Raw genomic sequence first — 18,011 nt, forward strand, 5'->3', positions numbered from 1 at the left:
TGTGACAGTAGCTTCTGTAGAAAGAAATTTTTTGAAACTTAAACTAATAAAAAATTATTTGCGATCAACTAATAAAAAATTATTATGCGATCAATCCATTTATGCAGAAAGATTAAATGGATTGACTATATTATCAATAGAAAAAGAAATACTTGAAAATCTTAAATATAAAACTTTAATTAGTGATTTTGCATCTCAAAAAGTTAGAAAAATTAATTTCAAATAAAAGTAAAAATTAAACAAAATATTAAGGGTCCCTAATTAAATCATTCATCTAGGGCCTCATATTGTGAAGAGCCGGCCCTGTGTGTGTGTCTCTCCATCTCATTTAGTTTCTACATTTTAAATTTCATATGTGTGTTAGAGTTTTACAAGAAGTCTGTTATGACTGTTATGAGTAGTTAAGTAACAACTTGCTTATTTTACCGTATTTATTTATTTTTCTTTCATAACAATAAAACCAATAAAATAAACCCAGCAGATCATAATCAAACTGAATCAGTGGGTACTAGGGATACATTAGAAATACATCATGGAAGCCTAAGCAGTAGGAAACATAAAATCATATACAACTCATTGTACCATTCAACGCAATACTAGAGTTTTCTACAACCATCATATAGATACATGCATCTCAAGAGTACCCAAAATAGACCTAGGGCCTCCACCCAAAATCGGTTTGACCCTAGCAAAAACATACCCTTCAGAAAGGGTAGATCAGCTGTAACTATCTCTGCGGAGCTTTATCCGCTCTGCTATCTGGGGCTCCTGAAATGTTCATATAATTTAGGGTGAGACACCTCTCAGTAAGGGAAATAAACTAATACCAATGTGTGGCAACATGAGTAATTCCGTATACATAAACCATATATAAACATATTTAGTGAAGCTGTTAGTATCATATCTGGGAAAAACATGTATAATCATAGCTTGGCAGAACATACTAGATTTCCATAAGCATAATTTATCTCATATAATAATAATATAAAAACAACCCTAGAAGGTTAGCTGGCTGGTGTCATGTCTTACCCCCACATGACTAGGTTGTATGGCCCGAAGGTGGGACCTGACAATGGCTGGCCAACCATTGTCAAGTCAAAGTAAATGTCTATAAGTACGATGGGTCTGCCAGACCTGATCCGTACACTAGGGGAGCCAACACTTCAATAAACCACATGGACTATCCATCCTTATGCTGCCCCGTATGAAAGCGATAATACAATATCATGATGATCATGAACACATAGCTACGGTACCGTGCAAGTGCAAGCCTAAACCAAGCCAACCAGGTTCTGATAATATATAACATATTTCAAAATTTGATACATTGCTATTCCATAATAATAATTGTCAATTCAATTTCATCATATCACATTTCATATAAATAACGTGAAAATCATTGGTCCTTTACGTCGACATTTCATATTTTATCAATCACGGCCCGTACACCATATCACATATCAATAAGAGGCTCGGCCCGTACACCAACATATCATATAAATGGCTCAGCCCATACGCCGTAATATCATGCAAATGGCTCGGCTCGTACATTGGCAAATCATATAAGAACATCCTCAGCCCGTACCTTGGTATATCATATAAGAACATCCTCGGCCCTTACGCTGGTATATCATATAAAACTCTCAGGCTGTATGCCGGTATATTATTTGTAAAACTTTGTATCATTTAACATTTTCCCAGAAAATAGTAATTCATAGAAAATACAACTCATGCCACTCAAATTGGGTATTACACATATTTAAAACATATCATTATTTGCAGTAGTATTTCCTGAACTTAATGCATATATATATATATATATATATATATATTTTAATTTCCCAAAATCAAATGTTGTAAGATTATACATATATTTTTATAAAACAACTAGCTTAATTTATCCCCTTACCTGATTCCTGAAAAGCCCCTAAAATAATCAGTCCTGTACTTGCAAGGTTTCCCATTCAACACCCTAAAAATGATATCCCCCAAAATAAAACTTCAGCATTTCAACGCATACTACATTTTCTACAACTGTAGAGAAGGCTAAATATTGAATAAAAGTCTTACCCTGAATTTGGGATGGAATCCAAACTAACCCCACCAACAATCCACTCCAGTAGTTTTGTAGAGAACTTCCCCAGGAGTGTTGTGGTGGCTTTAGATAGATCGTCAATCCGGCGAAGAACGGATCCAGAAATTAAGAGAGAAGGGTAGGGAACCGTAGAGGAGAGAGAGTTTCTACGCATGAAATTTTGGCCAAAAATGAAGTTTTTGCCTATTTATACACTGGCCTTCGTCGACAAGCCACGTCACTTCATCGACAAGGTCAAAAAGAGAATTTGTTGACGAGTGCTCCCCTTCATCGATGAAATTCAGACTTGTGTTATACATCCTCTTGGTATCTTCTTGTTGACGAGACACATTGTGACGCCCCGAAACCCACCAAGTGGGGCTTGAGTGTCACGTGTTCCAATCACCTACATCTGATACCATAATTATCATGCACACAGCAGAACATAAATAAATAACCTCAAATAAATACCAAAGTTCTATATAGTAACCCAAAAACAAATACTACAACATCCAGATATCTATACATATATCAATATCTCAAAATACCCCAAAAAAAGAAACTACCACAAAGACAGTCCCTACCTAGGCCTTCAAACCCGGTCTCCAGAAGAACCTGAAAAATTGTTAATCCACTAGGGTGAGACATTTCTCAGTAAGGGTGGAATAAATTATAACAGTCTGTGACAAATGAGTTTTAATATTTACATATCAAAATAAACTGATTCTCATATAATATCAATAATAACTGAGAAAATGTATCATTAATAACATCCCCAACATCTAATATCACACACATCCAATATGCACAAGTACATAATTTTTATGCAGGCGAAAGTCCCCAAGGATAAGGAAGATTACCCGCCCATACAAGTAACTTCCCTCAGCTCTGGTACTAAAAACTACCTACCAGAGCATTCACCTTACTCAGTAAGCCCTTAGGTGAAGTATTACCTCGCTGCTAGTACACACATCTTTATTATTTTAAAGGTGAAGGTTTCCGAGGATCAGGATGTCTACCCACCCATACAAGTAGCATCCCTTTGCATTGATACCAAGAAACTACCTCGTAGAGCACTCATCTTTCTCAGCAAACCCCCGGTGATATGTTTACCTCGCCGCATGCACACACATGCATTCACAATATGCTATACCATTATTTTTGTGCTATAATTAAATTCACATGCGCACAACACATCCACACAGAAATCATGCATCTCATACTTCATCTTCCAATGTCCTCAGTACGTGGCCCACACAGAACAACTGCGTACATGTCAGTACGTGGCCCACACAGGCACCTACATACTTCTTATCTACACGTGGCACACATAGGCACCACTCCCGACACAGGGTACATAACATGGCCCACATAGGCGCCATTATTCACACAGGATATAACGTGGCCCACATAGGCACCACTACCCACACAGGGTATATAACATAGCCCACACAGACGCTATTATCCACACAAGATATAATGTGGCCCACACAGGCACCACTACCCACATAGGGTATATAACATGGCCCACATAGGCGCCATTATTCACCAGTATCCAATCCCCATGACCTACCCATCATACATCAGTAGAATAAGCTCCTCGACCTGCCAATGTCCTATCCCATATAAATAACAATATGATGAGCTCCTCGACCTGCCAACGTCACATCATCATTTATATATAGGCAACATAATATAATAACCTCCTCATGCCAACATCATATTGAGATGCATACGAATAACCACACCAGTTAGTTCACACAGACGCATCAAATCATTTCCACACAGGAATCCAACAGATTAATACATTCTCACACAGTAATCCAACAGATCAATATATTTACACACAGTATCCCCACAGATTAATACATTTCCATACAAGATTCAAACATAATAATACATTCCTCATGTTATCATCATTCCAAACAACCCCTCATGTAAGCCCTAATACCACAGAAATTCATATTCAATTTATTAGAAAGTAATTGTTCTCATGCCACACGATTTTAATATCATAAGCAATTATCCCTAAATATAACCTTAAACCAAAATCATCATTTTTCCAATAATCACGCTATTCCGAAAATAATATAGATAAATAATAAATTTCATACACTCGTAATTAACCGGTTCACCTTAATAAAATACTGTTATAATTTTATTTCCCCTTACCTGATTCCCTGAATCACGCTTGCAGGGCTCCCAAACTTATACCCGCGACGCTCACCCGAACCCTGATTCAATCAAATCAATCCCAATAAAATATTTTTTTTAACCTTTCCTAATTTACAATAATTAAATATCAATTAATTTCTAAATAACCCATTTATTTCAGTTTTGGGGCTATTTCTTACAACCCCACGAGAAATTCGCTCCGCTAGACTTATAGAGAATCATCCCTAGATTCTCATGGTGGTGTCCGATTGCCCATTTGACTTAAAATTTAAGAAAAATTGAGGTAAGAATGAGAATTTTGCTTACCCCAAGAGATATGCCCACGTTACTCCTACGACAAATCCACTTCGGTAGATATGTCGGTAGCGAAGAATGGAGTTTGGTGGTATCTTCAGATTTCCGATTGGGCAAGACTCCGCAACGAAATCGTAGAAAGAAGAGGAGTGGAGAGCGTGAGAGTATATATTTTTTTCTTTCTCTCTTTCTTTCCTTTCTTATCTGTGCGTGAGAAGGAACTTTTTTTTTTCTTCTTTCCTTTTGTTTTGTTCCAGCAAGAAAACTTAAGCACTAAGTTTTTTTTTTTTTTCTATCCTTTATCCTTTCTTTAACCTTATCATATACTTATATATATATATATATATATATATATATCCACAATCCTCAAATTTCTTAATTTAATTAATTTTCTTGATAATAATAATTTTATTTATTTATTTATTTTTTTTATTTTTTATTTTTTTGGGTCGTTACACACATCCTCGTCGACGAGCCCCTCATGTGTGCTCGTCGATGAATGTAATTCAATCTTTCAAGAAAAGAAATATTTTGATTTTTGTTTTCTTTCATTTTTCTTCCTAAAGCTTGTTAATATACAACTTCTCATATTTTACATGGTATCAGAGCTTACTGCCCTTATGTAGAGCTTGTCGTCTTCATCAATTCTCTCGCCGGAAACTAGGGAAGAGAAAAGTAATCACAACTCTTCAATTCTCTTACTGAAAACTAGCGAAGAAAAAAAAATAATTACAAACAAAGCAGATGTGATTAGCCAAAGGGGATTTTGAATCTCAGAGACTAGTTAATTAAATTTCTGCCGCCTTCTTCAAATTTTCTGCATTTTTTTCTAGGATGGAAACTGAATCTTCTTTACATTATGTTTCTATGGAAAATGCTGATGATTCTTCAAGAAATCCATCGGATGATTCTTCAAGTGTTTATTATTTGCATCCATCGGATAATCCCAGAGCTCTCCTAGTAGTTTCAGAAATTTTAACTGGTGAAAACTATATTGCATGGAGTAGATCAATCTCTATTGCTCTTACAGTTAAAAACAAGATTGCATTCATAGATGGTACTCTGCCTCAATCTAATCTTAGTGATTCTCGGACTCAAATTGCTTGGTCGAGAGCCAATAATCTTGTTCTATCTTGGCTAATGAATTCTATAACAAAAGAAATTTGTGGGAGTCTGCTGTACTTCACTACTGCATATGATATTTGGGAAGAACTTAAGACAAGATATCTTCAAAGTGATTGTCCAAGAGTCTTTATTTTAGAAAAGTCCCTTAGTTCAATTTCTCAAGGATCAAGATCAGTTACTAACTATTTTAATGAGTTCAAGACCCTCTGGGATGAATATATCAGTTACAGGCCAATTCCTAGCTGTAGATGTGGAATTCTCAACTAGTGTTCTTGCAATCTTTTAAAGAATTTTTTAGACAGACATCAATCAAATTTTGTGATGAAGTTTCTCATTAGCCTGCATGATTCCTATTATATGATGCAAAGTTAGTTATTTCTTCAATCACCTATGCCTTCTATGAGCAAAGTGTTCTCCTTATTACTGCAAGAAGAAAGCCAAATGTCTCTACCTATGCTATTGGTATTTCCATAGACTCTCATGCAAGGGTTGCTACACAAACACATAGACTTGTTGCCACGAGTGGTATTCGCTTCACAAAACCAAAAACCAAAGGAAATGTCACATGTTCTCATTGTGGATATAATGGTCATCTTGCAGACAAGTGCTTCCACTTAATTGGATACTCACCTGGATGGAAAGGATCATGAGGAAAGAAAATTTTTCCTGTTCAACAAGGAAATACAAACACCAATTTACCCAATGCAAATGTTGTTTCTTCTTTGGAGTCAAATTCAAGCATCTCAATCATATTTTCTTAAGAGCAAATTCAAAACTTGCTGTCATTTGCAAATAGTTTGTCTCATACAACCATAAGTTCCAATTCCATAGCAAATGCTGCTTTTACATTAGGTATTATATCATGTCATATTGTCTCTACTGACAAAAATAGTTCCCAATGGATCATTGATACAGGAGCAACATATCATATGATTTGTTCTCCCCATTTTTTCAATTCCATTCTGTACCAAACAAATTGTCTATGGTCTATTTACCAAATGACCATTCTGCTCCTGTTGTCTTTACTGGAAATGTAAATCTTTCAACTGATATTATCTTACATAATGTCCTGTACATTCCTTCATTCAATGATAATCTCATATCTACTTCAAAACTTACTAAAGATAATTCCATTGGTTTGTTTTTCCTTTAATCCAAATGTATTTTGTAGAATCTAATCAGCTAGAAGATGATTGGTCTTGCTGAAGTGGAATCTGGCCTATATCACCTACAACAACCTTCTGTTCCAGCAAGGAGCAAAACTGATTTCAATTGTGCATCTTTCGTTCCTTTAGCAAATAATTGTAACACCAGTGCTGATATTTGGCATCTTCGACTAGGACATATTCCTCCTACCAGATTAAAAATCATTAGTGAAATAGATTCCAATGTATTAGCACCTCAGAATCATATCTGTGAAGTCTGTCCTTTAGCAAAACAAAAGAAGATTGCATTTCCTGTGTCAAATAGTTATTCAAATAAAGCATTTCAGTTAGTACATTGTGATATTTGGGGTCCTTTTTCAACTATTTCGTATTCTGGTTTTCATTATTTCTTAACAATTGTAGATGACTATTCAAGATTTACTTTGCTTTACCTCATGAAAACCAAAATAGAAACTCGCACCATTCTTACAAAATTTGTTTCTTATGTTCATACTAAATTCCAAACAACTATTAAAATTCTAAGGACTGATAATGGCCAAGAGTTTAACATGCCTAATTTCTATAATGACCATGGCATAATACATCAATTGTCTTGTGTTGAAACACCCCAAAAGAATGGTAGAGTCGAAAGAAAGCATCAACGCCTTCTTAATGTTGCTAGATCCTTGCTTTTCAATCAAAACTGCCACTCTCTTATTGGACAGATTGTGTGTTGATAGCAACACCTCTTATAAATCGAACCCCTTCTTCTATTCTCAATAATCAAACATCATACTTCCTTTTATTCCGGAAACATCCTGATTACAATTATCTTAAATTTTTTGGGTGTTTATGTTTTGCTAGCACCCTTACAGCTCATAAAGGAAAATTTCAACCAAGAGCTTCAAAATGCATTTTTTTAGGATATCCACAAAATATAAAAGGATATAAACTTTTGGATCTTGTTACTCTCAATACACTTATTTCCAGAAATGTAGTTTTTCATGAAACTATATTTCCTTCCATACCAAATAAAATTCATACACCTTTTGTCTTTCCCAATTTTCCTCAGTTTTTTGAATCTTCAGAACCCAATAATTCTTTACTTCCTTTTACATCAACTCCTCAACAAGAAAACACTGCAATTATAACCACTCAATATGAAAATCTTAGAAGGTCTCAAAGGATCAAAAATCCTCCTGCATACTTACAAGAATTTCTATTGTGGTAATATGGCCCAAACAACTTCACTTTATCAATCATCTCCCACTTCTACTCAAGGTAAGCCTCATTCCATTCTTCATTATCTTTCCACTTCTCAATTATCCCCTAAATATAAAACTTTTGTTGCTGCTGTTACTTTAACTTTTGAACCCAAAACTTTCAAACAAGCCATCTCTCATCCTTAATGGCAAAATGCCATGGCAGAAGAAATAAAGGCTCTTGAATCAAACAAAACTTGGGATCATGCTATTTTACCTCCAAACAAGATTGCAATAGGTTGTAAATGGGTTTATTGTGTCAAGTTTAATGCTAATGGCACAATTGCAAGGTATAAAGTAAGACTAGTGGCAAAGGGCTACACTTAACAAGAGGGTTTAGATTTTTTTGATACTTATTCTCATGTTGCTAAGATGACAACTATGAGAGTTTTACTTGCTGTTGTCGCTATCAAACAGTGGCATTTACATCAATTAGATGTTAATAATGTTTTCTTGCATGGAGATCTTAATGAAGAAGTATATATATGCAATTGCCACCAGGCTATTCTTCAGCTACTGACCCTCGTGTCTACAACCTCAAAAAGAGTCTCTATGGACTGAAACAAGCATCAAGACAATGGTTTTCCAAACTTTCTCATTCTTTGATACAACTTGGTTTCACTCAAGGAAAATTAGATTCTTCTTTATTCATTAAACAAAACCCCTCAGCTTTTATTGCTTTACTCATTTATGTTGATGATGTAATCCTTGCATCTAATAGCCTCAATCAAATTAATTCAATCAAGCAATTTCTCCATGATTCCTTTACCATCAAGGATCTTGGTGAGCTAAAATACATTTTGGGTTTGGAAATTGCTAGATCAACTAAAGTTATTACTCTTTCTCAACGAAAATATGCACATATTTTACAAGATAGTGGGCTTTCTGGTTGTAAACCAGCAACTTTTCCTATGGAATCAAATCTGAAACTCAGTGCAACAGATTCTTCACCATCTCTAAATGATCCTGCATCATATAGATAACTCATAGGTCGCTTGTTGTACTTGACTATCACTTGGCCAGACATAGCATACTCTGTTCAAGCACTGAGCCAGTTTATGGCTAATCCAAGCATGATATGTCTTCGAGTTGCCAAAAGGATACTCAAATATATTAAGGTTACACCAGGTCAAGGAATTTTATTGTCTACAAATTCATCTCTTCATCTAAAAGCTTATTCAGATAGTGATTGGGGTGGCTTCTTGGACACTAGAAGAAGTGTAATTGGCTTCACGGTTTTTATTGGAGACTCTCTAATTTCATGAAAATCAAAGAAACAGGCTATTGTCAGCAGATCATCTGCTGAATTTGAATATAGGGCTTTAGCTACAACCACTTGTGAAATTCAATGGCTTATCTATCTCCTAGCTGATTTAAATGTTCAACATTCGCAAGATGTCCTGTTATACACTGACAGCAAACCAGCTTCTGAAATTGCTTCTAACCTTGTGCACGATGAGAGGACTAAGCATATTCAACTAGATTGTCATTTGGTTCGAGAAAAGTTACAAGAAGGCTTAATTAAAATCATACATATTCCTTCTAAACATAACATATTAACCAAGTCTCTTGATTTACTAAATTTTCATCATCTTATTCACAAGATGAGAATGATTAATATCTATTCTCATCTTGAGAGGGGGGGGGGGGGGGGGGGGTGAGTTTTATAAGAAGTCTGTTATGGCTGTCATGAGTAGTTAAAATAGTTTATTTGTTCCTAATTTTAGTGGTCCAAATGTCAAGATATAATTGGTCATTGTTCCTTTATAAGTAAACCAATTGTATAACATTGTAATTCAATCTTTCAAGAAAAGGAATATTTTGATTCTTGTTTTCTTTCATTTTTCTTGGTGAAACTTGTTAATATACAACTTCTTATATTTTACAATGTGTATGCTTGTGTCTACTTTCTACTATAATTATTTTACGATGGACTGACATGTTCTTTCTAGTCCACTTCGCTATCGAAGACCGTCGCCCTTGTGTCCATGACCTCCACTGCCCTTGTCATTGTACATGGCCTCCATCTCCATCTCTATCCGAGCAAGAGAATCAGAAGATGGGTCACCCAGAAATGCGATGGCAACAGCCATTAGGACTTTTAGCGGTGGCGATCTTCTTCTTCGGAGCAGAATCCAAGTGCAGCAGCGACGGCTGCGACCTCGCACTCGCTTCTTACTACCTCTGGTCAGGCTGCACCCTGACATTCATATCCCGAGCCTTCTCCACCCCCATCGACCGCATCCTCAGTTTCAACCCTCAAATCACCGATCGAGACCTCATTTTCGCCGGAACCAGAGTGAACGTCCCCTTCTCCTGCGATTGCATCGATGGAGATTACATGGGTCACGAGTTCAAATTTACGGCGAGGGCTGGGGCTACCTACAGAAAGGTTGCGGGAACGTACTTTTCGAACCTCACCACCGTCGAATCGACGCAAAAGATTAACATATACGATCCCAATTTTAGATCTAATGGTGATGCTCAATTTAATGTTTTTGTGAATTGCTCGTGTGGGAATAGTAAGGTTTCGAAGGATTACGGGTTGTTCGTGACGTACCCTCTTCGGGCCGGCGAGACTTTGGAGACGGTGGCGAATGCGGCGGGGGTTCCTCCTCGGGTGTTGCAGGAATATAATCCCAATTCCAACTTCAGCCTTGGGAAGGGCTTGGTTTTCTTTCCGGGAAGAGGTGAGTTTATTTTATTTTATTTTATTTTTTGAGAAAATGATAGAAACTCTGGTGGATCCAAAAAATAAAAAATAACTATGGAGTCTGTAGTTTGATTATGATATAAACCCTATTTGTGAGTTTTGAAACAACGTAAAAATATACGTCCCGCAGTTTCTACGGAAATTAATATATAGTACACGTTATTTTAACGAGCCATGCATGCTGTAAGGCTTTCTATTTTTTATAATTTTTAAATAATTATTAAAAATAATAAAAAATTAAATATTATAAAGACATTTTCATATAGATGTTGATCGATAGTTACAGGGGTCTTAGTTATAAGAATAAATTTGATATAATTATAAGGATATTTTAGAAAGTTGTGGGTACCTAACAGAGTATTTGAGAATAATTATCGATAGTTATTGAGATAAATTGGACATTTTTAAAAAATAAAAATTTCTTTTATAATAACTAGCCGCACGCACGTGTGATGCGTGTGCTTGTGACTTTTAAGGGGCTTTGGATTATACCATGATATTCATGAATTTCATAAAAACTGCATTATTTAAGGTAGTGTATTATTTGAGTGGGTTCAAAATTATATATTGTCACATCCAATTTCGTATGACATACTTTTATTTGTAAAATCAAGAGTTTGAAATTTATGAATATCATGTTATAAATCAAAATCCCTAAAAGGCCGTAGAGCACGCACAATGCAGTAGTATTATTTATTTATTTATATTAATATTAATTAGATTGATATTTTAAATATAATTAATAATATTATTTTTATCATAATTTCACATGATAGTAATATGTTATAAGTATACATTAGTAATAAAATTATTATTAATTAAAAATAATAATAATCTTATATTATTTTTTAATAGTAAATATTTAAATTTTAATTATTAATAATTAAAATATTAATTAGTGAAATTCTTAATTAAAAATATTAATATTTTTAATTTAAAATATTTTTAAAAATAATCATATAGTACCCTATAATAAAAGTAAGTATCCAAATATTATTTGATTGAAACACAACCAAATACCATTTATACTTTCAACACTTTTCTAGTTCAGTATTTATTAAATTCAACTTTTTTTTTTTCTTTCTCAAAAGCACTTTTATGGTTTCTTACGAACTTTAAGTAGTTAAAAATCTATACTATTATAAAGGGGATTTCCCTATTTGGTGTCATTTTTCTAAAAACCAAAATTTACCTTATATAAATTATATTTTTATTTGTTAAAAAACGAATATTTATATCAATACTGCTATAAAGGGGATTCTCTTATTTGATGTCATCTTTCAAAACCCAAAATTAATCTCATATAAAATACATTTTTATTTGTTAAAAAAATGAACACTTGATCGAGGGTATAAGTTTAAAAATTACAATTCACGTTTAACCATTCTTAAAAAATTTGGGAAGTAGTTTTTTTTTCCTTTAACCTCTTCGTTTAGTTTCCAAAATGCCCCTATACTATTTAATTTTTTTATTTTTTATTTTTTTAAAATTTTAAAAAATAAAGAAGCTTAAAGCACTCACATAGTGTGTGCCACTGGGTAGAGTGGACTTCAACTTTTAATAATTTTAGTGTACTTTTAATAATTTTAGTGTACTTCTTTATTTAAATTACAATCACTTTTTTTAAATATAATATAATTTAAAAATTCAAATTTTTATTCTTTTAGATTTTGATAATTTTATTGAAATTTCTTATTTGAACTTGTATCACTTTTTACCACTTAATTTTTTAAATAATATATCATATTACTTATTTAGTTAGATGACACATGAATTGTTATACGTTTATATTACTTATTTAATTAGATAACACATGAATTGTTATATGGCCCCGTCATCCTCCTACGCTTCGGCTCTCGCCACTTTACTCTTTTTTTGAAAATATATATATTTATTAATTTTTTAGTGATTGAAATATTTTGTGTGAGTGTTTACTATTTTTTCTCTGATAAAAAATGCTATTACATTTTTAAAAATTGAACATGTCCCATTTTTTTCATCTTAAAATTCAAATTTTCATTATTTTAAATTTCAATTATTTTATTCTTTCAACTTTTGATAATTTAAATTGTAATCACTTTTGTTTAAATATAATATAATTTTAAAATTAATATTTTAAATTTAAATTTAAATTCTTCTGATTTCGATAATTTCATTGAAGTTTCTTATTTGAATTTGGATCACTTTTTACCACTTAATTTTTTTAAAATATAAATTATACTTCTTTTAGATTTTGATAATTTTATTGAAATTCGTTATTTGAATTTGGATTACTTGCTCCAAAAATATAATATAATTACACCCTGTTATTAGATTTAAAATAATAAATTATTAAAAAAACTAAAAGAAAAAATTTTAAATCAGCATAAATATTAATTATTTAAAATTGAAAATATTTATAAAATGTTAATTAAAAATACTAAATATAAAGTTTTAATTAAAATTTAGTTAATTTTATTTTAATTAGGAAATAATTAATGTTCATTTGGAATGTTAATAGTTATGTTAATTAACATGTTAATTGACGTCAGTAATTTATTAAAACAATAATATTATTATTGTTTTATAAAAAAATTTATATAATAGTTAATAGTTAGACAGTGTATTGCCCCTCAATTATTTGAATTAATTGATTATTAAATGTTAAGTATTTTAAATTTATTTAATCGTTGAAAATTTTAGGATATAGATCTAATTAAATGCATATTCTTAGTAGGTTTTTGTGTTGAAAAATACAATTCATATATTCGTCACATACATAACAAAGTATAGTGGTCATTTTCTTGAAATCAAACATTGACATGGAATCTTATATACATTCCAAAGGATCTTACAATCTCAACCAAACAAAAATATTCTGATGAGACAGACATCCTATTTTTCAGGAATGAGGTTCCTAAGAATGTCATATCATGGGAATATTTTTTATGTGGCAAATCAAACGATTCCTTAAATTATATTATTTTTTATTTTCTTCAACCTCCAGCTTGAAAAATATTTTAAAAAGAAAGAAAAATATTATGAAAATTATTTTTTCATATTTGGATTTCAAGTTAGAAAGAAAATAAAATATATACTAAATTAATGAACAAAAATTTCATTTTACACATCTTTAACATTTGTTCTTTCTTAAATTTTCGCCATATTAAAATAAATTTATTTTAAATATATTGTAGAGAGAAAATTTTAACAAAAAATGAGCTTCTTCCTATTTTCCACTCCTTTCCCTAAACAAAATCTTTGATCCAACAAGAACCCAAAGAACAATCTTCAATTCCTCATTTCTGAAAAAAATCCCTATTCTGATTAATCATGTTTGGGGTATTTTTGCTTTTTTCACACATTTTGCCTCATTGTTCTTTTGCTTGAGTCACTTTTTCTAACCAAAATATTATATTTTTAATGAGAAAATTACAAACATATTTTACTCTTAGTATTGTCTGCACAATGTTTTTTACTTGACTGTAATCAATTTGATTTTATTAAATCAATTTTCAAGCTCATCGGAACAGACAAATGCATTAATGAAATCTCTGTGAACTTGATTTCCTGTGACTAACCAGTTTCCCCCATTAAATACTTCTGAGTGTGTTCGTCACTCTTGGCCCATATTCTTATTTTTAGTGACGTCTTAAATTCACGTGATTCATGTTATTGTAATTTTAACTAAAGAAACTGTATAGAATGAATGATTAAATCCACAGAATTCAATTTTGGATATAAAAATTGGAGCATTATTTGTTTTTGAGTTGTGCTCTTTAATGCAAGAAAAATCCCTCCAAAATGCTACAGAAACAGTTCGTTGATTACTAATTTGACCAGAAAGAAATTATCTGTGTCCAGCAAATCGAGGATTGCTATAGCCTATATTGCTTGCAAATTGATCTAATTTGAAGTGAGAATTAACTGACAAGTTCAGCATTTATGATGCGAAATAGGCGCTGCTTGGATATTGTTTCCCTGAGTTTTGGTCTTCTTCCTTAATTTTGCAGATCAAAATGGAGACTATCCACCACTAAAGTCAAGGTAATTATGCCACTTTGATATGCTTTTGGAACTGAGTTGAATGTTAATTTTTTTTTTTTTTCTCTCTCTTCACCCTTCATATACTTGAAATCATTCTTCTCCCCTTTTGATATGCTTAAATCTTTGTCTAACATTTTGTATTCTGTCATCCTTTTCTGTTTTTTGCAGCACAGCTGGTTGGGATCTTCTTTGCACATTTCTTCGCTGCTGCTTATCTCATTTTTTTTTTTTTTTTTTTTTAATTTTTGTGGCCAAACTTGAAACTTTTAGATGCCATTGATGTTTTTTTTTTTCCCTATCTTCCATGATGATAGCATTCCAAGCAGGAGTCTCCAGAGGAGTCATTGCTGGCATAGCTGTTGCAGTAGTTGTTGTGGCTGTGTTTCTAACTTTTTGTCTATACACGGGATTCTATAAAAGAAATAAAGTGGACGAGGCACTTGTCTTGACAGAATATGAAGGTAACAACATTATGAATGAGCATGTTAGATCATTTGGTTTTTAAGTAGCATCTCTTTATCTGTCAGTTGTGTCTGTTTGTGGATGTTTTGGGATTTCTTGAAAATTGAGAATGTCAACAAAGACGAAGAAATCAGAATAGGTTTTCTATATTTCTTGAATGAATTCTTTGTACAAGCTAATACATTATACTTATAATACAATCGGGTATGCTAAAGATGGAAACAATCTCCTAGAATAATCTCTCTTAATAATAGACAATTCTCTACATAAATATCCCCTAAATCACTCCAAGATACTCAGGATTTCTACACTCCCCCTCAAGTTGGATCATAGATATTGATCATATCCAACTTGCAGATGAAATCATCAAAACTCTGTCGGACTAACTCTTTGGTAAAGATGACTGCTGTTTGTTCCTTGGTAGGAAAGTAAGTCATAGAAATCGTTCCTTCTTCAACCTTTTCTTTGATAAAGTGTCGGTCCACTTCTACAGGCTTAGTCTTGTCATGCTGAATTAGATTGAGAGAGATACTGATGGCTGCTTTGTTGTCATAGTAGAGTTTGATAGGGAATTTCACCGTGATCTGTAGTTCTTCCAAAAGTTTCTATAACCACAGCTCTTCACATATCCCTTGTGCAACTGCCCTGAACTCAGCTTCAGCATTACTTCGAGCCACTACATTTTGTTTTTTACTCCTCCAAGTCACCAAATTTTCCCATACAAAGGTGCAATATTGAGTGGTAGACCTTCTATCTTCTACTGATCTTGTCGAATCAACATCTATGAAAACTTCTACTTCCTTGCTTTAACACTTCTTGAAGAAGAGTCCTTTTCCCAAAGAACTCTTGAGATACATGAGAATCTTGTACACAGCTTCTAGGTGAGTCTTCTTCGGTGAATGCATGTGTTGGCTTACCACACTTACTGCAAATGCGATGTCAGGTCTGGTATGTGATCAATAGATTAGTTTACCAACCAATCTTTGATACCTCTCTTTTTCAACCGATATTTTGCAGTCTTCAACTCTCTTTACCACTTCAATGGGGGTTTCACTAGGTTTGCATCCATGCATGCCAGTTTCAATTAGGAGATCAAGGATATACTTTCGCTGAGAGACATTGATACCCTTTTTGATATAGCCACTTCCATTCCCAAGAAGTACCGCATTCGTCCTAGGTCTTTAACTTCAAACTCAGCAGTTAGAACTTTCTTCAATCTTTCCATATCCACTATATCATCTCCAGTTAGGATTATATCATCAATATATACAATCAAAATTTTTTTCTTCCCATTTTCAGACTATTGGAAAAACATAGTGTGATCTGCTTACCCTTGTTGATATCCTTGGTTCTTTGTCATCTTCGCAAATCTATCGAACCATGCTCTAGGAGATTGCTTGATTCCATATAGGGACTTCTTGAGTTTACATACTCTGTTTTCTTCACCTTTCTTATTGAATTCTGGTGGTATCGTCATGTAGACTTCTTCTTCTAACTCACCATTTAGAAATGCATTCTTAATGTCAAGTTGCTGAAGTGGCCAATCCAAGTTAGCTACCAAGGACAAGAGAACCCAAACTGTATTCAATTTTGCCACTGGTGCAAATGTTTTCGTGTAGTCAATGCCATATGTCTATGTAAACCCTTTTGCAACAAGACGAGCTTTATACCATTCAATTTTCTGATCAGCTTTATATTTCTCCATGAAGACCCATTTGCAGCCTACTGGCTTCTTCCCTCTTGGCAAATTCATAACATCCCAAGTTCCATTATTTTTAAGGGCCCGCATTTCCTCCATGACGACTTCCCTCCATTTAGGAATCTCCAAGGCTTCTTGGATATTCTTTGAAATTTTTATCTTGTCAAGGTTAGAGGTAAAAGCACGACACACTGTAGACAGAGTTTTATAAGACATGTATTTTGACCAGGGATAGAAAGTACATGATCTAGTTTTTTTTCTAAGAGTGTTAGAGACCTCATCCTCAAAACCTAGGTATTAAGGAAAGAGGGCTAAGAGGATCTTATACTGGCTTTGGAACTGCTCATAGAGATGATGTGGGACTGGACGCACATTAATAAAGAGCAATGGGTAAAATGATGTCATCAGGTATAGACTTATCAGAAGGAAGTTCATGGTCATTTGGATTTATTACCTGATTGAGATTGGGCGTGGACTCATGGTTGCTTGGAGCTATCACCGGTTCCAACTCTCTTGATGCCTCAAGTATGATATTCTCCCTGTTCTTTGATTTTGGCTTCCTGGAGTAAACAAGTATCTCATTGTTATTTTGTTTTTTTTTTTTTTTGCGTCCCCCCCTGAATTTAAGTGGTCTTTTGTACATGACAGATCAAATAATGGTGTAGTGGTGTTGACAGACTCGGTGTATGACACAGATTCATCAAACATAGAAATCAAAGAACCGATCTTCACTCCAATTCTCCCCCTGAAGAGAGTGCTTTTGAAAGTAAAGAGTGGTTTCAAAAAACGTGACATCAAGACTAACAAACAATTTTTTTGTGATAGGATCATAACATTTGTAGCCTTTCTGAGTAGGTGAATAACCAATAAAAACGCACTTAATGGCACGAGGTTCCAATTTATCCCTATTGTAAGCATGAACATGTTCAAATGCAATACACTAAAAAATTTTTAGGGAGATATTGGAGTTGAGCCAAGAGTTGGGAAAACATTCTTGGAATTTTCAGAGAGGAGTGACAAAATAAAGAACCCGACT

At 33.4% G+C, this 18,011-nt stretch overlaps 1 protein-coding gene across 1 annotated transcript in view; it reads left to right on the forward strand.

The window, feature by feature from the left end:
- The first annotated feature begins 10,044 nt into the window (after positions 1-10,044).
- The window catches only part of LOC131153015 (chitin elicitor receptor kinase 1-like), a 72,353-nt gene continuing 64,386 nt past the window's right edge, over positions 10,045-18,011 (forward strand). The window contains exons 1-4 of the mRNA XM_058105029.1: positions 10,045-10,765; positions 14,781-14,814; positions 14,983-14,990; positions 15,141-15,256. Coding sequence (XP_057961012.1) covers positions 10,135-10,765; positions 14,781-14,814; positions 14,983-14,990; positions 15,141-15,256 — 789 coding nt within the window. The 5' untranslated portion in view covers positions 10,045-10,134. The remainder of the gene's footprint in view (positions 10,766-14,780; positions 14,815-14,982; positions 14,991-15,140; positions 15,257-18,011) is intronic.

The sequence above is a fragment of the Malania oleifera genome, chromosome 4, assembly GCF_029873635.1.
Source record: "Malania oleifera isolate guangnan ecotype guangnan chromosome 4, ASM2987363v1, whole genome shotgun sequence".
In the NCBI taxonomy this organism is placed as follows: Eukaryota; Viridiplantae; Streptophyta; class Magnoliopsida; order Santalales; family Ximeniaceae; genus Malania; species Malania oleifera.